Here is a 26,552-nt window from a genome sequence, read left to right as displayed (position 1 = left end):
TAGTAAAAACTTGGTATTTTTTCATGTTTTATATTTTGTTATAATTATTAATGTTTTTCATTGTATAAAATAAAAAATATAATTTTTTACTTTTTGATATAATTATATGTCGCCTTCATTTCAATTTCTGCTTTTATATAATAATACAATAATTCATATACTGCATCCAATTGAAGGGCGTGCGTAGACTTTTTTCCAAGAGGGGGCAACTTTGAGGTATTGGTGATAAAAAATATAGTAATGAAAAAACGAGTTGTCCACTTGCTTTTTTGAACTCATTTAATTGAAAATTAAAATGAGAAATTTAAAAATATTCACTTTTTTAGTATAAACTTAATAAAGATTAATTTTTAAAAAAAGCGGTTTATAAAGCCAAAAGGCAACTGCCCCTTTTGCACTCCCCTCCGGACGTCCATGATTCAATTACATAATAAAAATCCACACACATATTACAATTTTTAGAATTCATTAACAATTTATATATATATATATATATATATATATATATATATATATATATAAAACGTGTGTGTATATATATATACACACACGTTTTCTTTTACTTACATAATGATTATTTTACTCACACTGTAGGTTATGAAGTTTGTTTCTTTTAAAAAATTATAATATTACATTCCTTTTAATTTTTCATATTCACACGTCCTACTGTAACCATGCAATAGCATGTTTTTCAGATATGGGTATATGTACATCTCCTGTAATGTAATCATGTATTTCTAACCTTTTGTCTCATCATCTGTCATTTACAATTTCAAAATGGCGACGACTAAAGTCGAGTTCTTCCATTTGGCGAATCTGGCAGTAAACTGAACATTTTTCGTGACCACTTTCAATCTAGGCAGATGAGTCTCCTTACTCTTACTTCATGGCTTATACATGGGAGCTCTGCAGTGATACCAATCTTAGATAAAAAAAAATTATGTCTATTCCTAATAAAATTATTACTACACTGTTTGATTTGGAATTCAATTAAATAAAAAGTATGTTTAATGCAGCTAGAAAGACAGTATTTTCATTAAAAGTAGCGTAAAATATGCGAGTAAAATGCGGCAACGTCGCTTTGCGTCCATCTTTTCTTCTCTTTCCATCTCACACTTGTGGCATTCTTTTGCTCGTTCGTACTGGTTCGCAACAAATTACTAAATACGTATTTACAGCTTGGTAGTGTTTTTACAATTTTTTACTGTATCCTTTGTACAAGTATACATTGTAGAGATGACTACCCGGCGTACAGCGTTGTCACGTTTCAAACAGTTCCTTCAGGCAGTTCCAAAAATACGACAACATTGCTGTCTATTTATTCAATTATCTAATAAACCGTACGGTTCATGTCCGATTTTCTTTTTTAGAATTTCATAAGAATACCTAAGCTTTTCATTGCAACATTTTTAGGACCTTCTCACTATTTTTAAGGACTCTGTGTAACATTTTATAGAAATTATATCGCTTCTCCCATAACAGCCTGTGTATAAAAGCGCAACTTTGATTTCAATTTTTTCGAAAACCGTGCGGTCAATCGACTTGAATTTTGAAACAATGCGGACTATACTTTGAACATTAGATTAAAACACTTCTCAAAGATTTCTCATTATCTTCTCTCCGGTATCGAATATCCTTAACATATTCGGGTACTTTATCTACGTCTCAAGTTTCACCAAAACCGAGTTGTATCAATTGAGAAACCGTTCCATGAAAGCGTATTATTTAGTTACGCTTTCTTCCATACCGTTAAATTGTCCTTTGCGGAAAATTATATGCAAAATAACACCGGCACGTTACACGAGATATATGACACAATCCAAAGTTCCATTCAAACCATCAGATAACGTGTATTAATGTTGTAAAAGTACAAATGTGCTCGTAAAATATGTTTTCAATTGTTATTTTTATGGTAGGTATTCTACGTTTTGGTGTACACTCTTCACATTAATTAAAGGATCACCTCTAGGAACCCGAAAAATAGGGGTAAGTTCACATGATCATAACTCCGGCAAAAATAGTCGTATCGATATTTTGAAAATGTGGTTTGAAAGCGTGAAATCCCTACTTTCAGCTGTTTTTCAGATTTTAGTTGCATTGTTTTTCGACAAAGTTATAACGATATAAGGAGCATTTGGTCAATTTTAAAAAATTGTCTTCAACTTGCGAAAGTTCCACGGGGAGTATGAAATTTTTTACACAAATTCCATTTACACCAGTCGAAAGCGACTACTTTCCTGTGTAAAAAGAGAGTAATATATTTCTTGTGCGATTTTTTTTTGGCCGAGTTATTCAACTTTGAAGCAAAAACCGTTTTTTTACTACAGTTGCTTCTAGCAAGCGAAGGAATCATCGTAGAACGTTTATGAAAAAACAATAGAAACATCAGTCTTTCCTCGTTAAGATGCATTTTTGACATTTTCGATTCGATTAATATTTCGGTCTATGATGTCCTTTCGAAAATATGCTTAAAAATTGCACAAATTCCATTTTTACTTCAACTCGCTGTATCTTCGCGATGGATGATCGGAACATCAATGCCTTAAGTTCATTTTAAAGCGGAGAGTCTGCCGATTCATTTGAGTGTCACCGGAACAGGCTGCGATAATTTCTTACCTGTTGCCATTAAGTTTGAATTTACCGTTTCGAAAAAAGTTCCGCGGTGGCTTCAGCGGCCGCATGCTACCGTACCGCCGGCATTGGCACCACCGATGACATATCGCGTGGAGGTATGTGTCATATGTGTGTGCGCGCACAGGAACATTCGGTAGCGTCGGCGTAACTCGGCTCGCTTTCGGCTGCTATCGGCACTTATATCGGCGGGTGGGGATACGAACAAGCGTGCTCGCTTCCGCGGCAACGACCGACAGTTCGACACATTTTGTAGCCTTATTTTTCCGAATCGTTAACTTCAAACTTAAAGGCCACAGGTAAAAAATTATCGCAACTCGTTCCGGCAGAACTCAAAACAATCGGGAGATTCTCCGCTTTAAAATGAGTTTAAGACATTGATGTTCCGATCACCCCTCGCCGAGATACATCGAGTTGAAGAATAAATGGAATTTGTGGAATTTTTAAGCATTATTTCGAAAGGACATCATAGACCGAAATTTTAATCGAATCGAAAAAGTGAAGGGTGCATCTTAAAGAGGAAAGACTGATGTTTCTATCGATTTTTCATGAATGTTCTACGATGATTCCTTCGCTTGCTAGAAGCAACTAAATTAAAAAACGGTTTTTGTTCAAAATTGAATAACTCGGCCAAAAAAAAATTACACAAGAAATATATTACTCTCTTTTTACACAGGAAAGTAGCCGCATTCGACTGGTGTAAATGGAACTTGTGTAAAAAATTTCATACTCCCCGTGGAACTTCCGCAAGCTGAATTTTTTTTTTAAAATTCACCAAGTGCTTTTTATATCGTTATAACATTGCAGAAAAGCAATGCAACTAAAATCTGAAAAAAAAACAGCTGAAAGTAGGGATTTTACGCTTTCAAATCATATTTTCAAAATATCGATACAACTATTTTTGCCGGAGTTATGACCGTGTGAACTTGCCCCTATTTTTCGAGTTCCTAGAGGTGCTTTGTGCAGAAAAAACCCTAGCTTTTGAGAAAAAATCACTTATTTTCCAAAACTAATTTTCACTAAGTTTATACTAAAAAAGGAAATACTTTTAAATTTCGGTTTTAAATTTTTAATTAAGGTGGCACTATAAAATGGGTAAAAAAAGCAGGAGGGGTATATTTTTCTTCACCATCATCCCAAAGTTTTCATAATAAAAAAAAATCATTCCAAAGTTGCTCCCCCCTCCCCCCTTGAAAAATGACTCTGGACGCCCTTGCACCCCACCGCTACAGAAACTGATATTTTATCTCGTAAAATAGACAAACCGCGAAGAATTAAAATTAATTCATTAGTATAAGGTTAATAGCTTTTAAAGTACTGACATAGGTGTCTAAAAATGATGCAGAGTAACGTTTGGATGTTATTTCAGAATTCCTCGATACCTGCTTCTCCCGATTGCGCGTTCAGTCCCATAACGTAACCAGTTAGTCATCAATGACGTCACCGTCTAAGCTTGCTACAGAATACGGTCACGCCAAAGCGTCATGGACACTCAAGTTAAAAAGAAACGCTACTGACACCTCACAAGTGCCAGCAGCATAATTACCTACTCACATTTATCTACCGAAATGATAACATTTGTGTAATAATAATCTGCAAATTTAATAGATTTGACACTTTCGAGCATTCCAAAGTTTTTCAGTATAATTCTACAATTTTCATGCACTTCTTGCTTTCAAACATTATAAAAATTAGATAATAAATTTAACTGCACACTGCAGTTAATTTATAGACAATTATCTCTAAAAAAAATATGTAACACACAAAGTATTGACAAACTTGTATAAAAGAAAGAATAAACTATATCATTGTAAGAATGAGGGAATTGTTAAAAAATGAGTGTGACTGAATTATTCAAAGAGGTTTTACATAGTTTCTACACATATTGGAATAACTGAGAAGCAACTGTGAGAATGTACAATTGCATGTGGACACATCTGCCGAGAGACCCAATAAGAAGACATAAATTCTGAAATCTTTTTAATTCCACATCTTGATTTTTGGTTGCTTACGAAACGGGAAGATTTCTTCAATGGTAATTTCATGTTTATTTTTCATATAGTCAACATTTAATAATGCAATACAAAAATCGGAGAATGTCAAGGACCACTCCACTTTTAATCTATTTTTAAAATCTCCTTGTTAGGAATCTTTCCTTCTTAGGAACAGCCACCTTTCCCACTATGTATCTGTATTCGTTCGGAACGCCACATCGGTGACTGTTGTACATATGCACGTAGATCGGGTGAAGGTCACGTTTACTCAGATTCAACGCGGCACGTCATTCCTGATTTCGTTTTACGGAGCAATTCCTTTACCTGTTAACCTTACCTTAAAACTGACAAAAAATATTTCTCCTGGATAGGGCTCCACCCAATTTAATAAAACACGATGTCAGTATAAATAGAAAAACTTTAAACAAATCAATTATTTCGTTACTTCCAACAGACACTTAGATTCCAATCTTTTCTTACATTATTTCTTTCATGATATACCTAATACTAGAGTAGCTATTTGAATTTTGAATGTACAACATTACGTTCTATTGCCGTTAGGCAATATTTACTATATGTATTATATTTTTCATTACACATATATTAAAATTTAATTTCTAAATGGGAAATAAAATACTCAGTGAAAGGGATATTTATAATTAAATTTTATTAAGGTGTCCTATTTATAATTTTTTTAAAACTGCCTTTAATTTATAATTAGGAAAACTGTATATAAATAAATAATAAAATTGTTTAAACAATAATATTATTAAAACACATCTCAAATTATGGCTTTTCTGACAAATATCATTCAAGCATTGATTGTGATGGAAATATTAATTAAATATCTGTATCATGTGTTGTATGAAAAATTGTTATATACAAAGTTTTCATGGTTTCGAGGGGCACGTCACGTAATATATATCCTTTTTTGTTGGAGACATTTTGGTGATGTAAATGTTTACTTTGATTTATTGAATGCAACATGGTATTTTTTATATCAGAATTTGAAACAATGGCGTACTGTGAGTAAAAATATACGGTAGAACTTCGATTATCCAAACGTTCGATTATCTCAACACCACTTACGGGACATTCCACGCGAAATCAGACACTTTTTGCAGTAACATTTCGGATGTGGCTGAAATTTGAATATGTTGTAGTCTTTAGGGATATATAAACATATCTCGAAGGATTTTTGACAATTTGAAAAAATGTCGATTTTACAGCTGTTTGAAGGTAAGTGCTAACTTTTTTTCAATAAATTATAACTATGGAAGTAGTAAACGGATGGAGATGAGGTTTACGGCGATTTGTAGAAAAGCCATTGAAGTTTTAAGAAAAAATTATTTCAGTTTCAAAAACAAATTTTTTCAACCATTTTTGTGCAATTATTTTAAACAAATGCAGCTTTTTAACAACGGGCGCGATTTTAAAACTCTGAAAAAAAAACAGAATATAGTTCTATCCTTCCCCTTCGTGGTCTAATTTTCAAAAATATATGCATTTTAAAATTGGCCTTGTAAAAATTGCCGAAAGTTGACGCCGCGACGCCCAGCACCGCGGTACTCGCAGCGGCCAAGCGGCTATACCTGATATTCTTAAATTGGATTCTCGAAAATGGTAAGTATTTGAAAAAAACTGAAGGAGGAAGACTTTTACTGTTTTTCATATCCAACATAATACGGATCTCAATTTTTGGTTTTCTCAATATTTTCCTTGAAACGAGGGTGACTTTTAATTTTTTAAATGGAATGTTACATGTATGATTACCCAATATGAAAGCGACTGTCAAGACAAATTCAACCATATGGTATATTATGACCTTCAAGGCCACACAAGGTTAGGAATGAAGTAAATATATTGAACTATCTATCTGGTAGATAGGGTTTCTTTCTTTAATTCCTAACCTTGTGTGGCCTTGAAGGTCATAGTATACCATATGGTTGAATTTGTCTTGATAGTCGCTTTCATATTGGGTAATCAAATATGTAACATTCCATTTAAAAAACTAAAAGTCACCCTCGTTTCAAGGAAAATATTGCGAACACCAAAAATTGAGATACCGTATTATATTGGATATGAAAAACAGTAAAAGTCTTCCTCCTTCAGTTTTTTTCAAATACTTACCATTTTCGAGAATCCAATATAAGAATATCAGGTATAGCCGCTTGGCCGCTGCGAGTACCGCGGTGCTGGGCGACGCAGCGTCAACTTTCGGCAATTTTTACAAGGTCAATTTTAAAATGCCCATATTTTTGACAATTAGACCACGAAGGGGAAGGATAGAACTATATTCTGTTTTTTCAGAGTTTTAAAATCGCGCCCGTTGTTAAAAAGCTGCATTTGTTTAAAATAATTGCACAAAAATGGTTAAAAAAATTTGTTTCTGAAACTGAAATAATTTTTTCTTAAAACTTCAATGTCTTTTCTACAAATCGCCGTAAACCTCATCTCCATCCGTTTACTACTTCCATAGTTATAATTTATTGAAAAAAAGTTAGCACTTACCTTCAAACAGCTGTAAAATCGACATTTTTCCAAATTGTCAAAAATCCTTCGAGATATGTTTATATATCCCTAAAGACTACAACATATTCAAATTTCAGCCACATCCGAAATGTTACTCCAAAAAGTGTCCGATTTCGCGTGGAATGTCCCAATTATAAGCGATCTCCGGGCAGCGTTTTTTTTTATTACGGTGACCACTATAGCTGTGACCTGGTTCATCAGAAATAAAAAAATCGACCAAATTTAGTCAGTATATTAGATTATCTTGTCCTGTAGTCGTGGCTTTTTCTTCTCCGTTGCGTAGTTTTTATCTCCATAAAAAATTTCAGAAAAGTAAAAAAATTACGCCAAGTACATGAAAGCAAATAAATCACAAAAAATAGAAGATAATAATAATTGTAAAATAAAAAAAGATGTGAAATCAAAATGAGCTGCACGTACATAAAGGTAATGATAAATACAAATAAATATTTTAATACGAATAAACATTTTATTCAAAATACTTGGCGCTGCGAAACAGAAAATATGTTAATTGTCCTCGTATTAATAATTTACAATAACTCCCTTACAATCTAAAATACATAAACATATACATATACATATTAGAAACGCAGTCAGATTTATTCTACATATATTTAATTCTAATGTCATACGTAGCATATGCGCACGCACACATACACACATTCATGAACGCACACCCAAGAAAGAAAGAAAAAGATTAATTAATGCAATTTATACATATTTATTCAGTTTAGCGGCACCAATTCGGGACGCAGCGCCAAGTATTTTGAATAAAATGTTTATTCGTATTAAAAATATTTATTTGTATATATCATTACCTTTATGTACGTGCAGCTAATTTTAATTTCACATCTTTTTTTATTTTATAATTATTATTATCTTCTATTTTTGTGATTTATTTGCTTTCACGTACTTGGCGTAATTTGTTTACTTTTCTGAAGTTTTTTATGGAGATCTCACTTATTTTTACAAAGATAATTTACGTAGAGAATGACTTCAGACAATTTTCAATATTATAAATTATTATTATATTATTAATTGATGACTGGATAATTTTTTCATCCTCTCGGGTATTTTTTTTAAATATATTGTATTGTCATCCAAACTACGCACGCCTGCAAAGCTTCAAGACAATTGGATTGGTGGAATTGGTTTAAATTGGTTTTTATCATTTAAATTAAAAAGAAATTCATTTATGTATATATTTGTAAAAACACGTTTATAATTTGGTTATAACTTGACGGTAAGCTGTCAAAATTTGGAGTAGATTGCATAGTGAAGATAGCGATTGACGAACGAAACGTGTGTTAGTTCCGTTTTGGCTGAAGGTGTGCGTGTAACGCGTATACGTATTATGTCGACAAAATTTGGTTGGAGAATCAGGAGAAAAACCTTATCGCATCTGACAGATTCATGAGATGATATTACGATATCTCGGTTATGCGCGGACCGATTTTATTGAAATTAGTCTTATTCGAAAGCTTATATGCGGTTTACATGAGAAAAATGCCTTTAAATTTAGAAAATATTGCAGGCGTGATGAGATATTAAGGAAATAAGTTTCAGGTTAGGTTGCGACAGTCGACATATACAGGGTGTCTTTCCTGTACTTGGCGTCGAGACGCTACCGCGTCTCTAGATTTCACAGATGAAAAATGATGAAACATGCGCGGGATTCTGTGGTGAAAATCGATACTTTTGCTATGAGAAGTTGCCATTTTGTTAATTATTAATATTTTGGGATAATAAACGATTAAGGGCAAGATAATCCTATATACTAACTAAATTCCCACGATTTTTTTATTTCAGATGAACCAGGTCAGAATTAGAATGGTCACCGCAAAGTACTGAAAAAAATCGCTACCGGAAGATCGCTGACATTTTTTTATTTATTATATTTTCCATCGAAAAAATTACCATAAGTAGTTTAGCATGTACACTTTCCAATACATAAAGGTTTATTTAAAAAAAGTCTTCCAGTGCTTAAAAAAAAATCCCGAAACTACTTGTGTGTTCGAAGCTTGCAGGTAGACATAACCCCTTAAAGACGTCTGTCGTAAGACGTCGTTAAAACATCTGTCTTAAGACGAACGTGAAATTTTAAGCAGTGAGTCTGAAGGTCGAATAATGATATTCTGTAGAATATTTCGCGTCAATGTGGATTTTGTATAAGCAATTAATAATGCTTATATACCTAGAAGTTAAAATTTTTACAAAGATGTATTCTTGGGTAGTTGCAAGAAGCGCTTGATTCGTAAGCTGGGAAGTCTGGATTCGATTCTCGTCACCGCCAAATTTTTGTTTCTTAACCTTCACTCTGCGTACTAATAGTTTAACGTTAACCGTGTACAGGGGTGTAATTTTACATTTTTATTTGTGAAATTTTATTAATTTGTAAGAAGGTAAGTGTAGTAAGAATTATAACGTTTACTTTAAAATACAAAAAATTAAAAGTTGTATATAAATAATGAAAAATAAGTTTAAGATGCATCATTAGAATCGGTGTGCATTATTTCTTCATCATCATGAATTTCGGTGTTCATGCATTTATCGCAAATATTGTTGCTATGATTTTTACTCGCTGGTTTCTGAGAAATGTAGCTGGTCTTGAAGTCACTAGACCGAGAGCACAGGTAGCATCTGCGTTTAGATCTCTTACTTTTCTTGCTGGTGGTGGGTTCGGTGGAAAGAAAATAAATAAACACACTCTGAACGTATGTCATTGTACTAATTAGCATCATCTTTACAATAAAGAAACACTGTATTGATTTATCAAACACTTACCACTAATTCGGTAAAAAAACCTATCTTACTTCTTTGAAACGTAAGCAAAGATTGAATTGAAACTGCATCAAACCATTTTAGAGACAATGACATTACGCTGCACAAAAAATGACTAAAAACCATATATTTTAGGCAACATGAATGTACATACAAAACACACTATAGAAAAATACTAACTTAGCTGCTTACAAAAATTGATTTTTGTATGGGGACTATCGGGGTGCATATGCACCCCTGTACACGGTTAAGCGCTCAGGTGCCTTTGAAGTATACTACTGCATTAAAAATTCAGCGATTTTAATGATTTTTTTTTTTATCAAATTCTGTCTGAAAAATATTACAGATAGCATTCCCACAAGAATACTTGGGAAAGTTTCCATTCGGTAACTTTTTATTTACGTTTTTATTAGCTTGAGGTGTGTTTGCACCCTTGTCCACAGAGTCAAGGTTAATTTCCTAATTCATACACGATGAATACGTCTTTAATGCGCTTTTACGAGGTCTGTAAAAAGTTTTTAAGACGCCTTTTGGACGTATTTAATTTTGCCTTCGGACATTCGGAAAACGTTCTGAGGATATTTGCACAGCACGTCCGCAGGACGTCTCACTTTGTAAATTGGACATTTAGATAACCATACCGAGGACGTATGTACAAGGAACAGGTGGACCTTCTCGGGACATTCTACGAATGTATAGTAAGTGCGTTCGGAATGGACGTTCTTCGGACGTAGATAAGATGTTTTTGTGCTATTTTGGTATAATTAAATTCAATTATTTTCTCACACTAAAACAGATTACTGGGAGCCTACACAAGTTATTTCATGAAAAAACAGAAGTTTAAAACTTTGTGCACATTTTTGCGGTACATCCCCCCCCCCCCCAACACCCCCACCCCTGCCCCTTGGGTTTCTTAGGGTTAATACTACTGTTATTACAAATTTAAGATAAATAGCATCGAGTATGGTAGGTTTCAATCTCATAACCCTTTACAAATTTTACACGCTAGTCATTTCTAAAAAAAATTTGTTCCTCATACGTTGACTATACGAATGCATAAAGGTCTCACTGTAGGGACATCAGATTACAGAACATAAGAATTTGCTGATGCACGATCTAACGTTTTGCACACTAATCGCTTTTTGATTCTGAATTAGATTTGTTTGTTACGTATTCTTTATACAGAGGTACCTTCATAAAATAATGTAATTTCATTGAGGTATATTAAATAGGACTGTTATTAAAAATTGTTAAAATTGTTACATGGATTATTAAAATTAAACATTTATAACTTTTATGCAAAACAAGTATAGTGTCAATTACAGTTATAAACTCTGTGTTAAACATCAAAACCTTCTCTATGAATCCTTCTCTATATATAAAACTAACAAGAGAAAACTTCATAAACTGAATTTGTATTTTTTTCATTCAAACCAGCATAAATACGTAGAACGTGGAAAAATATTCGACATGTTTTTTTATATCTTTGCCCATACCTACTACAGTTGTCATTACTGAGGAATGACACACCTCTTCAAAATTCATCGACTGAAATAGGGGTAATTATTTACTTTAGCAATTCCTCACCGATTTTGATGAAATTTGGATATGTTGTCGGGGACACGATTCTCAACAACTTTTCCCTATACATGTTACCATCGCTCGATCTTAGTTTCTGAGATATACGCAAAAATATTTTTTAAATTTCTTGCTTTGGTGTTATTATTTGGGGTAGTGTTGGGTTAGGTTTAGTATAAATAAATATAAGTGCACTTCACATTCAACATTATTTTCAATTATTACACTGTGCAACAGCCATTTTGGTCTGTAAGATTCAATAGCTGTTTCTTATAGATTTTTGTGCGCTAAAAACGAATCCGCAAACCGTTTGTCGCCATCACCCTCAGTTTTTGAGAAATTCAATTTTGAAAAAAACTGCAAATTTTCAAATTTAAACATTTTTTGTGTCGAAACAGTAATAGTTATTCGGTTGCTTGTTGCGTCAAATTATTCTATAAACCCTCTTGAATACAGCGATATAAGTTATTGGTGCATTATGAACATTTAAATATGTTTAAACAATGATCAAAGGGAAAAGGACACCCGAAATTCACCCACTTTTGCTGATATCTTTAAATTTATTTCCAAAACTAAGGGTCTAGGAGAAAATCTGACTGCTCCACGCGATGCGGCAGATATTTTTCCTTCGGAAAGCATCAACAGAAGTGGTAAGACACATTTTGTTTTTAATACAGAAGCAAAATAGTTTGGCAAAACGTGCGGCGCCGACAGTGGTAGTCAACGGCGGCGCGCGATACACTGCCGCTCAGCGTCACACAATCGCTTAACGCGCGTGACTACCACTGTCGACAGTACACGTTTTGCCAAACTATTTCGCTACTGTATTGAAAACAAAACGAGACTTACCACTTCTGTTGACGCTTTCCGGAGGAAAAATATCTGCTGCATCGCGTGGAGTAGTCAGTTTTTCTCCTAGACCCTTAGTTTTTAAAATATATAGCAAGATATCTGCAAAAATTGGTGCATTTCGGGTGTCCTTTTCCCTTTCATCGTTGTCTGTGTTTGTCGATCGCCTAAAAACTTTCAAACGGTAAACTGTGGTATCACGAAATGTGTTCCAGCTCATTCTGCCTAGCTAATCCAGATGAATGTGCCTATTTTCACAAAAATAAATAAATAAAAAAAAAAATTTGTCAAATCAGAATCTAAATTTCGGGCGAAGCCGAGTAGTAAAGCTAGTAATTATATAAATATAGTTAAATATTAATTTAAACAATGACAGTAAAACAGGTTGTTTCTTTGACACCAAAGAATTTTGTTCTGTTCTCTGTGTCGATCAGATCAGAAATGATAACTTTCGTATCGTCTGAATAAAACGCTGTCGCTTCGACTTGCATCATCCGTCGCACCAGCGCGCGTCATCGCTCAAAACTCTTTTAACGGCCGTGGAAAACCGTTGCAAGCGATACAATGTTTATGTCGCGAAAGTAAAAAAAAAAACAATATTACGACATGAAAAAGAATCAACATATAAGAAAAATTTATTTTGTCGATTATTTTTAACTATTTCAAGGAAAGCACTTATATTAAAGAACTCTTTTCATGTTACAAAATAATGGTGCCGCAAGTGGGAGTGACTATGACTAATGGAGTTACTTTGTATTTCCTTATTTCCCTGTGTTTTTCATACGGTAAAACATTGTATCTATTGTCACAAAGGCAGCCCCTGAATGTGAGGTGACTTTGTGACGACTTCAAATTTTTTTTCTTACTTAACTGCAGAAGTGATCTTTGATTTGTCTTAAATTAATATTTTGGATCGGGATTATAACGCTGTCACCCCCCGCTTGCGGTACAAATTTTTAATCTTCACAACGTCTCGTCATTAGTGCAAAGGCATCCCCGCTTGCGGTATGTAGGTATAATTATTTCAGTTTTTGTTTTTTTTTTCATAATGATTTTGTAAAAGGTTAATACTAGAGGTAAGTAGCCAAATATGGAATACAATTGTTTTCGAATGCCGTTCTTACAAAATCAGTCGCAAACAAATAAATGATTTTTATACATATGCGATCATATATTTACGCTCAATTTATCAGCAGTCTTATACTTCTAACGTTATGAGGTATTAAAAAAACATAAATTGTACCTAATATGAAAAAAATCACATACCTAGCTTCACAAATATTTGGGTCGTTCGACGCGAAATAGGGGGAAAAATTACCTTTTGGGGTAATATTTCGGATTTTGTTGAAACTTGAATATGTTGTAGCCTTTAGTGATATATAAACGAATCTCGAAGGATCTTTCAAAATTTTAAAAAATGTTAATCTTACATCACTTTGAAATATAGTGGAGACTTTTTTTCAATAAATTATAACTGTTGAACTAACAAACTGATGAGGTTTTGGGTGTTTACAGTGAAGACATAAGAGTACCTAATAAAAATGATTTCATTTAAAACAAAACAAATTTCTGACGATTTATTCTGCAATTGTTCTTATCAAATGTAATTTTAGAGTAGCAGGGCACTATTGAAAAATTTTAAAAAATGAGGATATAAAATTCGTTTAACGAGTCGAGTCACCAGCTATAAGCAAAGACAACACATACTACGGCATTCAGACAAAACAGGGACGGCAACAGCAAGTAGCCAGTAGCTGTAGCCACTGCCTTTCCCGCATGCATATCCTGTTTATAACTTCTGATTCGGCTCGTTTAACGGACATAGTCCTATTTGTCGTCTTTATGGGCAAGTTTTCAGAAACATGGACACTTAAAAATTGACCACATGAAAATTAATTGAATGTACTGTGCCCGGATGGAAAGAAGTCGGTCAAGAAACTCTGCGGTCCGAATATTAGGTCCGAATAGTATATTCCTATTGGCCGGCGCGACAACGTCGACGAATACAAAGTAAGCAAACAGGACACGGGCGGCGGGAGCCAATGCGAGCGAAGAACCCCTCTTGCCCCTGTGACATTTCAACCGACTTCTTTCCATCCGGGCACAGTACTTAATGCTGCGTCGAAGCTCACCGGCTCGACTGGCCGAACCCGGCGGTCCTAGCGGCTGCCAGGCGGCTATACCTGCCATCCTTATACTGGGTTCTCGCAAATGATAAGTATTTGATGAAAAAAAACAGGAAAACTTTTACTGTTTTTTCATACCCAACATAATATGGTATGTTACACAAGGTCCGGAATGAAAGAAATAGATTCAATCTACTAGATAATTCAATTACTCTAAAATCGAGGGATCGAAAGTGTTCTGGAACTTTTCAATGGGTTCTATTTAAAATATGGACCGTGGAACTTTTTTAAAAAAACATTCTCACATTATAAGTTCCTATGAGAACCGATAAAGGAAAATTCTTGAAAATAAAAGTTTTAGTTGGAGTAGAATTTGTAAAATATAAAAATATACAATTTTCTACAACAGGAACAAATATGTTATTCATCAATATTAAAAATGTTCTCAATCGTTGTAACAAATACTGAATACTATTCAATGAATAGTACTATAACAATATTCAATAAGTATTACAGTTAAATTGATATTCTAAATGTGTTATTTATTTATAATATTTATCTACATAGATCATTTCTTCGTAGATATTATAGAATTTTTATGTATTTCGGTTCATGTAAGTTACAAAACAATATTATTTAGGTATTATTCTTGACAAGTTCTTTTTTTTTGTTTAATGCTTCTTATGAAACTATTAATTACTTATTTTATAATTTTCATACCTTTTATTAAATAAACATATGAAAAATATGATATTATATTGTTAAATAAAACTAGTACCTGATAATTTAGTACCTACTTTTTTTACCTTATTCTTATTTACCTTTTCTTTACCTTTTTTAGTAAACGTTCTAATATAACTTGTTTCCATGGAACTTTTATTACACAGATTCTAAAATATCTGTTCCATGAGGACACTTTTTAAAGAAGTTCCTAAGGGTAACATTTCATTGAATAAGAATCCTAAAGGAACAGATATTTTCTTAAACGAAGTATAGAAATTCTAATAAATTTTTTTTTAAAAAATAAGTGTTCCAGAACTGTTTCCATCCCTGGTAAAGTCGACACGAGAATTGATTCCAGAATCGTCTTGGAACCCGATAAAACAGAAAAAGTAACGAGACTAACGACAGTAAGACCGATATAGACCCGATATAGTCGACCGATATTATATCGAACCGAAATTGATATAGTCAGAATTTCGGTTCTTTATAACAGTTGCATATTCGGAACATCGGTTCTTCATAACTGTATCAAGAACCGAAACCGATATCATAACTGATTTCAACCTCTGGTACGTATCGATAAACAGATAATGCCGAATTCAAGCATGAGGCATGTCCATATGTATACACGTCAGTGAGTACACAACATTTGTTAAAGTTGGCACAGTTTGTAACAAAAATGTTCGGACATCATGATATTTATGAATTCTTTATTGTATACCTTAATAAAATAGAAGAGGAAATAGAAAATTACTTTACCCTATAAGTTCTAATACAAAATATGAAAATTAAATTTCTCCTTACTAAATGAGTCATCGACGACTTAACTGCTGCGCCAGCGAATAACTGTTGAAACAGCGAAGTATAAAACGAATTCCGAGGTTGGGCTTGTTTTCAGAGGAAACATTCGGGTACACTCGGGCAATACTTTCGATATTTTGCAGAACATACCGACGCGATAACTCTCGCCAAAATCGATTAGTGTTAATGCAATATTTATTTATAATAAATATGTATTGAGCTTTCATTTTTGTAACGTTCAGATTAGCTACTTTAATGTTTGGAGCCCATTGTTTAATTATATGGCAATAACACATTGTTCGCAAACTAAAATTGCTAACCTAACTCATCGTAAGGTAATTTTGTAGTTCCCTTTCTATTTCATTACGATGTTAAGTAAACAAGTCATATACACATGGGTATCACAGGGTTCAAATATTTCTGTTACAAACAACGTGGAAGAACAAACTGAAAACTAACATTCACAGTTGCATACGCCTTCGAATTATTTGTTATTTCAAATTAGCAGACCACAGATTCATTTGGAAATGTAAGTTCGTATATTTTGATAAACTGTCACTCTAACGCCACAGGTTATGTTAAATCATACTTTACAGTGGTTCATTTAATATTTGCATACACAAAAATTTGAGTCAGTTGTCAGAGTACAACTTCTATAAAATTATTTATAACGCTCTTATTTATTAATATTCTACAATATTTTATGTATTGATATATGTAGCGAGATATTGTCCCGCTTGGAAATCGGTTAACTCGTAAAAACTCGTTTAATAAGACCATTTAGGAATTTAGTTGCTGATACCATTTCTTTAAAAACATATTATTAATGGTGAATATCCTACAAATTGTTCACACTCATTAACGTCTACATTCTACAGTTTGAACCGCGTTCCGAAACGGCAGTTCAAGTCTAGGTTAGATCGAGATTTGTCAGACTTTAAATCGTAGCAGTAAACACTAAATAAGGAAGAAAGTTGTCACTCACCGATATTAACGATCCTTATTCCCTCGTCGTCCAGAAACTTCAAAGCAACCGACACATTTTCCAGCTTCTGGGATCTGAAGATGGGCTTCTTATTGTGCTTCGGGAGTTGCTTTTGGGCGAGCACCTCGATCAGATTTATCAATCTAAGGCCATCCGACAAATCCGACTCCAAATCGACAATGTGTTTGCTGACTGCTTTTAGTTTTTCGTTCGCCCATCTAGTGAACGTGTTCTGCTGAATTAGTTTCCACTGTGCATCCTCGAGCAAATCTTTCTCAAACATGTCGACGTCCTCCTCCTCTGCCTCTTCGTAGTTGACTGACTTATCGTCCTCGTACATTTTATCGGCCGGTTCACTCCTATGGGGCGACATTGGATTGGTAAGCAGATGGTAGTGGAATTTACTCTGTGTGCGTTACGTACTCTGCGAAGTTCCTTCTCCACCATTCTCATACACATTCACGCGTGCACACACATTCACACCCCACCATCTTGCGGTCGAGTTATCTTTCGCTCGCTCTCTCAACCGCTATCGTCCAATCGTCTCCTTTACCTTTGTAGCTGTTATGTAGCCTGTATTCTGTTCTGCGCAGAGGTGGATATTTTTATCCCAATAAAAGAAAATAAAAATTGTATTCAGTATTCGCGAAATATACATAGATAACCCAATATATATGTATATATATATATATATATATATATATATATATATATATATATATATGTATATATATATATTTTGGAACTGAATTTTGGGCCAAATGATATCTTATGATCAAACATCAATCACAACAAATTTTCAAGTTTAGCTGACGATTAGTCAAGGGAACATCCCGAACCCGGAAATTCGAAAAATTCTGAAACTGTGAATTAGTAGGGAACTTCCTCCTATTACGACGCAATTTTTGTTTGCTGCCCAAATTCACTCTAAGGGGGTGTAATTGACCCCTTAAATTCCGGCTATTTTCCGACTTTGTGTTATAACTCTTGAACTGTAAAATAATTTTTTCACCAAATGATAGATCTAATTAAAAGAAGTAACTCTTGTTTTGAAACTCGTTTTATATCTCTTACAGTTCGCGAGTTATAACACAAAATCGGAAAATAGCCGATTTTTCAGGGGTTAATTTCACCCCCTTCGAGTGAATTTGGGCAGCAAACAAAAATTGCATTGTAATCAGGAGGAAATTCCCTGTCTATTCATAAAGTTTTAGAATTTTTTGATTTTTCGGGTTCAGGATCTTCCCTTGTCAGATATGGGAGGTGAAAGAAGTGAAAATTCACTAACGCGGCAGCCCATACGCTCCGATTAGGGCTTGCAATCCCGCAATCCCGCAAGATCCCGCGCAATTTTTGGGTCCCGCATATGTTAAATAGGAGCCGCGGGATCCCGCGGGTTTGTGGGACTGTCTGTGGAACTGAAATTGCGCGAATGACGACGCGCACGACGAACTATCTCGAAACGTGCGATGATCTGAGACGAGCGGCAAGCGCGATGTTGCCTTGTTTCGCAACTCTGCGCTTCTCAATTTTTCCGTCGCCGTCTCAGGCGTGCGTCTTTCAGCTTGTTTAAGCACGAATTTATATATTACTTATTCAATTTAGGCATTATACGTATTATATTAGGTATTGCTTCAATTGGTATTACCAGTGCAAACAAAATATGTAATTCGGTAAAGAATCGATGTGTGACGGTGATAAAGGGGACACTAATAAAAGTCTTTGGGATTATTTTGTGAAAAGTGATACTGCCGAAAATGCCAAATGCTTGAACTGCTCTGCCACTTTAAAATTAAATCAACGATCAAGAAAAGGGTTGGTGACACACTTAAAAAGAAAACATTGTATAGATTTAAAGTCGCAATCTCCAGGATCAACATTGAGGAAGGATTCATGTAATGTATCACAAACAGCACCTCAGTTGCAGATTATCGATAGTTGCGGCAATGTAATACCAGAAAAGAGGGTCAAAATATTTGACGATTTTTTCGTTAAAGAAAATTCTATGGAAAAAATGATACCTCGCATGATTGCTAAGGGTGGATTCACTTTCAATGCTTTCTGTAAATCTGTGGACTTAAGAAATTAGTTTCAGAAAAGTGGTTTTAGAGTTTCAATTTCTCCTAATACAATAAGATAGTTATTACATTCTCAGATTCTGTAAAAGTAGATATGATAAATTTACAAAACTTCAAGAACAAAACCAAAAGATTTCATTAACATTTGATGAATGGACATTTCGAAATATTTAGAGATATTTAAACATAACTGTGCATTATAAAAAGAAACACTTTAATCTTGGTTTAGTTTGAATCCATGGTTCATATACGGCAGTGCATTGCATCAACCTAATTGAAGAACGTCTGAAGAGCTTTAATCTAGATATTAAATACGACATTATTGGCATGTAATGTACTGGTCCTTATCTATTGTTTAACTCCGACTCTCTCCGCAAACATGCATCATACTAACCACCCAGACGCACAGTGGTTCCAAAGTGCCTTTTTATGGACAAAACTCCGTATCTCCGTCAATTCTCAACCGATTGTTGATTTTTTTTTTGCTCGTTTTGTCGGGGATTAAATTTGCTATAATATCAAATACCTGAATTGCGACCAAAACATATTTTTTCTATCTTTTTTCTGACAAAGTTGGATGAAAACTTTAGTAGAACAATCTTTGGGGCTAATTTGATAAGATTTTGCTTATCTAAGTAGTTTTTTTTTTACGTAAAATCTTTAATTGCTGCTTGGCAATAGCGGAAACATAAAACAGGCGATTTGCTGACACGTCAGAATATTTGAAATACACTTTACAATGGCTGAAAGTTTGGAATGTCTACCGAGTTTACTACAACCAGAACCGTCTGAAATATTAATTTAATGTATGATTATAGAACCGAATAGCGTTCGGAAATATTGCAGAAAGTCAAAACCGTGATTTATTTTTTTACGTTTTTATTATTGTCTATTAGTAAAAAAAACTTTATCGAATCTTTCCGAACCACATCTTTTGCATTTGGAAGGTGGGTCACAATGTAATAAACAAATTTCGAACAGAATTAGCTGCCACTATTTGCCACTGCGATGTCAATCCGATTTTGTTTAATTGGCGATAGCGCTCAAAGTGTCTTTTTGTGGACAAAATTCCGTATCTCAGTGAATTCTTAATCGCTTTTTATCTTTTTCTGCTCGTTTTGTCGGGGATTAAATTTGCTAAAATGTCAAACAGTAGTTTTCCAAAATTTTCTTTAGGGATTAAAAAAAAAATTATGAAATCTTGGTTCCAAAACAACGAGTTTATTAATCAGTTTTTTTAAATTTAGTTAGTCTTTTTCCACGTATTCTACATCTTCTTTATAATTAAACAAAAGATATTTTGCGCCTTTTTCAAGCGCAACAGACAGAGTTGGCCATTGGGACCTCAAAATCGAAATTAAAGGATCCGATGATATTAATAAATTATGCATTATACCAAGTTTTCTTTTAAGTATCAACTGAATTCTTTTTTTTTTTAGTTTTCTTACGTTTCTTTCGTCTAAACATTAACTGAATTCTTTTTTTAGTGTTCTTACGAAAACTTGGTATAACCGTGGATGTTCCAAGACATGGTTCGGGTACTTCCAATGATGGGAGTACAGCGCGACGATTTTTCCGCAATTGGAAGACAGTAGCAGAAATCACAGAGGTGAACGAAGAACTTACCTACTTACAAATTTTTTATAATTTCACAAGTTCTGTCGTGTGGAAACAGCGTAGACCCATCAAAGTTTCAATCTTTTTCTCTCGAAACGGCCAAAATTGTTATTTGGGAGTATCGATGCCATCATTGAAAGACAAAATTTTAATTCATGGAAAAGACGTTTTAAACTCGACTATTCTGCTGATTGGTCAGATGTCGGAAGAACCCCAGGAATCTAGGAACAAAGATTTTAAAAGATTCCGGCAATTTAATGCCAGAGCTGTTCGAGGTTTTCGACAAATGAGGATATAATGCATAATTTATTAATAACATCGGATCCTTTAATTTCGATTTTGAATTCCCAATGGCCAACTCTGTCTGTTGCACTTGAAAAAGAAGCAAAATATATTTTGTTTAATTATAAAGAAGATGTAGAATATATGGAAGAAGACTAAATGAAAAAAACTGATTAATAAACTCGTTGTTTTGGAACCAAGATTTCATAATTTTTTTTTTAATCCCTAAAGAAAATTTTGGAAAACTACTGTTTGACATTTTAGCAAATTTAATCCCCGACAAAACGAGCAGAAAAAGATAAAAAGCGATTAAGAATTCACTGAGATACGGAATTTTGTCCACAAAAAGGCACTTTGAGCGCTATCGCCAATTAAACAAAATCGGATTGACATCGCAGTGGCAAATAGTGGCAGCTAATTCTGTTCGAAATTTGTTTATTACATTGTGACCCACCTTCCAAATGCAAAAGATGTGGTTCGGAAAGATTCGATAAAGTTTTTTTTACTAATAGACAATAATAAAAACGTAAAAAAATAAATCACGGTTTTGACTTTCTGCAATATTTCCGAACGCTATTCGGTTCTATAATCATACATTAAATTAATATTTCAGACGGTTCTGGTTGTAGTAAACTCGGTAGACATTCCAAATTTTCAGCCATTGTAAAGTTGTATTTCAAACATTCTGACGTGTCAACAAATCGCCTGTTTTATGTTTCCGCGATTGCCAAGTACCGATTAAAGATTTTACGTAAAAAAAACTACTTAGATAAGCAAAATCTTATCAAATTAGCCCCAAAGATTGTTCTACTAAAGTTTTCATCCAACTTTGTCAGAAAAAAAGATAGAAAAAACATGTTTTGGTCGCAATTCAGGTATTTGATATTGTAGCAAATTTAATCCCCGACAAAACGAGCAAAAAAAATCAAAAATCGGTTGAGAATTGACGGAGATACGGAATTTTGTCCACAAAAAGGCACTTTGGAACCACTGTGAGACGCTTTGTAATTATAAGCACTGTGTCATCCCTACTACCCGTCGGCATTCTAGCCAATGCGTCATCTAACCAAACTCCTGCACTTCTGCCCTATTCTGTCATCCCCTCTCTTACTTTCCGAAACCCTTAAAAACCCACTACATTCCCGCATCCGCGTTCATTACTATTTCGAAAGCCACCAGTCTCAGTCACGAAGTCCAGTTTAAAAACAGTTGAACCTCTAATATTCTTAATTTAGTTTAATAAATATATTATTCATAAAACGGTAGTTTGATTTATCCTTGTGTCCATTACAGGTATAACTAGGGGAGACCAGGGCTAGTTGATACAGAAGAATTATCTCGACACCGTATATATGTAGCTCCATTTGAGCGGGATATGTGAAGTTTGTTGTTCAATTCTTTACTACGATTCAGGGTACGTCTGTGTACCTTGACGTTAACAATCGTTTTTTAAGTGTTTCGTTTATATGGAGAAACAGTAAATACTTTTGGTACATCCAAATTGATCGTCCTAGTAACATTTTTTCATTCATTTTGTGTGTATTTTCGCAAGTTTTCGTTTACTATATATCAAAGAGGAAAGACCAAAGTATATTTTGGCATATTTGTTATTAAGTAATTAATGCAAACAAAAATTCAAAAAATTGAAAACTGAAGAACGTATCAACTAGCCCCGGTCTCCCCTACTGATGGACCGAGTATGATGGCAAAAGTTAGTAGACTTATGCCTTGCTATCAACTTTGTTATGCACACGGCATACAACGTGCCATTATTGACATTTTATACAAAAACAATTCAAAACAAGATTCATCAAAAGATACACATATACAGTTCAATATGACTGACGATGAGGACGACGACTTTGAAGATGAAGAGGACGGCTTATCTGTAACTTTCAGACTCCCATCTGTAGAAACAGTTTCAAATTATAGAGACCTTATTGTGTAAGTGAAGAAGGCTGTGAAAATTTTTAAAAAGTCGCCGACAAAAAATGACATTTATTTGCAGAAATATGTGCATCAAGAACACGGCAAAATATTAGAATTAATTTTAGATTGTAAGACTGGTTGGAACAGTCTACTTAACATGTTAGAACGCTTTTACCTGAAATTTTGCATGCGCAAAACTTTGATTGATATAGAATGGAAAATATATTTTCCTGATGAAGAGTGGTCCAAAATAAATGACATAAAGTTATTTCTGGAACCAGTTAAGCTGGGTATCGAAGTAATGTGCAGAAGAGATTCAACTCTGATGACCGCAGAAACAACTTTTCGTTTGATACTGGAAAAATTGGATAAACAATCTACTCTTCTCAGCACTGATTTAGCTACAGCATTTTGTGAAAGGATAGGATAACATCGCACCGATTTAAGTGGAACATTAGTTTATTTACAAAATCCGAATAAATCTGAACATAATTTGAAAATTTTAAAAAATACTGCATTCGAAATGCCCAAAAAAACTATAATACGCAAAGAAATAAAAAATCTACTAGAAAGAGTTCTCAGTAATACACGCGGGAATAATAGTCTAAATAAGTTCGATACTGCATTCAAATACTTCGAGGAAAACCAGGCTTAAGATATTCAAGAAGACGAACAACAGTCTAACTTATCCTTACAAGAAGAGTTAGAGTTCAAATTGCAAAAGAACTATTCCGAAGTAATTGAATCAGAAGAAATGGATAAAATTTTAAAGAAAGAGATGAGTACGTTTGAAAGCGACGGCACAAAAGGAAAATATTTACGCATGGTATTTACTACAAGTGTAGAGGCTGAACGAGCTTTTTTCCTCCGCAGGATATTTTTGTAATTGCTTGAGAAGCAGCCTGGGAGATAAAACAATTAAAATAGTCTATGCTTTTTGAGATCATACTTTCAAAATTCTACAAATTAAAGTTTTGTTTTGTAATTTGAATATTTGGTTATTATACTTAAAAATTTATTAATTTATAGTTTGAGGAGAGAAGAGTGATAAGTTTCTATAATTAAAAATAATTACTGAATTATGATTTTAATTTCATCAAAGTGACCAAATGTTTATATACTTATGTTAGTAGCCAACATGAGAAAGAAGAGATTTTGTCATACGTTTCTTATAGATATTTTTTCATTTATACATATTCCTTTTTTTAATAATTTTATTATTAGATATAACATATTATTCATTTGTCGACAACTTGTCATTTTGTTTCGACATAATAAATCTTTCAATTACAATTTTTTTTTTTAAAGAAGAAGCTGTTTAAGTTAAATTTATATTTATATTTTGTTTTTGTTCAATTGATTTTGATTTTTATGATTAAACATGATTATCTCAGTAAATAAAATTTGTTTCCTTATTAAATGTATATAGATCTAATAACCAAATCCTTAATCCCGCGGGATTGGAATTAATCCTGCGGGCTTGCAACTTGCAACCCCTACATGCAATCACTATGGCACTCATTGCTTGCAACATGTTCTCTTGCGTTGCCTCAGTGGAATCCCACCTTAAAGCCGGGAATCCACCGGGAAGTTAAGCTAACAATAAGCTATGTTATGCAATGCTAAAAAAAAATTTTTCAATCAAATTCATAAATCCGTTTCCTGTATACTCTTCATCAAAATGTGCGCTGCGGCAAAATCGTGCTTGTCTTGTTGACAGTGCCCAGGCCATATGGTTAATCCGAATTCAAAAAGACAAAAATATTTAGAAACTAGAAGACTACCTCTATTACATGGCGATAAAAAAAGTCAAATTCGCATGGAATTACAAAATGGCAGACCACTGAAAAAATCATGTTTTGGGGGTACAAAATTAGGAAAATGTTAATAAAAAAATAGAAGGAAGTCGTTAATTAAAAAAAACTGATCCTCCGATAATAGAGACGGATTTTTCGTACAATAAATGCCCTTGCTCGTGTCAATTGGACGTATAGTTTTCTCTGTAGACTGTCCAGTCTAGAGTGGGTCGAATTCAGATTTTTGTTGAAACTCGAAATGTAATAGTGCGCAAAAGTTGCCTTAGGCAAGTACAAATTCAACGCATAAAAAAAATTGAAATCGAATGATATTTGACCATCGCGCATCGAGGTAAAAAATTCATATTTTGGGAAAAATACTCAATTTCGTAAAAAAGTTTCAACTTTTTTTCAAAACGTTTTCCTCGTGTTATTTACATTTACCGAAGTCGTAAAATGATATGTAAACACACCAAAAGATATTTCCGGTATAATATTTCAGTTATTATTTAAATGGCTTGGAGAAGAAGCTTCTATAAAGATTTACTGTGCAGCTCTTGGCTCGTCCATATGAAATTGAGGACGACTCAAAACCTACCACGCGAAGGTGTGGCTACACGTCGAGTTCCACCCACACCCTACCCAATCAACCAACCATTCGTTAATTATAACAATATTTCAGGGGAACATTAAATTTTTATTGACAATTCAACCGTCGACTGGAAATTATGCCTTGGTTTCCAATTTCCACATTAGGCTTCTTGATTTTAAACGAATACATCCGACCCTATTCTCGAAACCCACAACTTTCTGTGCCAATTCTGAGACTAACTTGACACATCTCTCCACTGATTGAGTGTGGGATGGAAAGTCTCTTATATTCCATTCCGGGATAAACCCGCTCTCGATCAGGTGGGAAATGTGCTCGTTCGAAATATTGCTCAAAAGAGGAGACGACGACAACTTTGTGGAGGAATCAATTATATTAAAATAATCTTGAGCATCAAACTTGGGTGTGGCTACTATAAAAATTCGTACCTTCGTTTTTTCCTTAGAAGGTAACGATCTTGATTTGAGAATTCCCCTCAGAGCAAGTTTTTCCCACGTACCTCCGTTCATCCAGTGCCATAGTCAGAAGCAAGCTTTCGGGGTGTGCGAAATAAGCATTTCGTTGAATAACAGGATCAATGATTTGAAGGAGATTGTCAGGTAAGTACCTTGACGTTTGAATGGCCATGAAAAGGTGACGTGGACCAATTATTATTGAACTTTCTTTTTTTACAGAAACCCACAGCGGCATATAGGAGGTGAGTATGAATTTCACTATATCTTTCAGCTCAGAGGAGGGATTGGGTGTTGAAATGTATAACCTCAAGGTGTTATTTGCAGCAGTTAACCAACGAGAATGGCACAGTGGACCGGGATATGCTACAGCTAAATCTGGCGAGCGGACACCCGTTTTAATTGCTTGGGAAATATCCAAAATATATTTCTGATCTTTACTGAGATCGTCTCGATCTGTTGGAGGAATGAAGCAATCGATTCTTTCAAAATCACGCACAGGAAACTTGTGACATTTCGACAGAGACTTCCCAATAGAACCAGAGAACGACTAAGGGCCTGCAGTTGCACCATCGAGAGGGGCAAATAAGTGTCTGAATGGCAATTCATTGAAATGCAACATACAGATTACCCATTGGAGAGGTCTTTCCAAATGAGTTTCGAGGTTATGGGTAACACCATTTTTCCCAGCCAGTATTTACTGCTGTGCCATCACATCCCACGACACCCCAGTCAGTAAAAGTAATATCTAGTTCAGTGAGTTTTGCAATGATGGAGTCACTTATATG

At 34.1% G+C, this 26,552-nt stretch overlaps 1 protein-coding gene across 4 annotated transcripts in view; it reads right to left on the bottom strand.

The window, feature by feature from the left end:
* LOC143369378 (filamin-A-like) overlaps nt 1-26,552 on the bottom strand; it is a 446,998-nt gene that overhangs the window by 368,571 nt on the left and 51,875 nt on the right. For all 4 annotated transcript variants that reach the window (XM_076813239.1, XM_076813240.1, XM_076813241.1 and 1 more), the window contains exon 2: nt 17,001-17,359. In XM_076813239.1, coding sequence (XP_076669354.1) covers nt 17,001-17,340 — 340 coding nt within the window. In that variant the 5' untranslated portion in view covers nt 17,341-17,359. The remainder of the gene's footprint in view (nt 1-17,000; nt 17,360-26,552) is intronic.

This window comes from Andrena cerasifolii, chromosome 5 (assembly GCF_050908995.1).
Source record: "Andrena cerasifolii isolate SP2316 chromosome 5, iyAndCera1_principal, whole genome shotgun sequence".
NCBI classification, from domain to species: Eukaryota; Metazoa; Arthropoda; class Insecta; order Hymenoptera; family Andrenidae; genus Andrena; species Andrena cerasifolii.
This window is presented reverse-complemented; position numbering and strand designations above follow the sequence as displayed.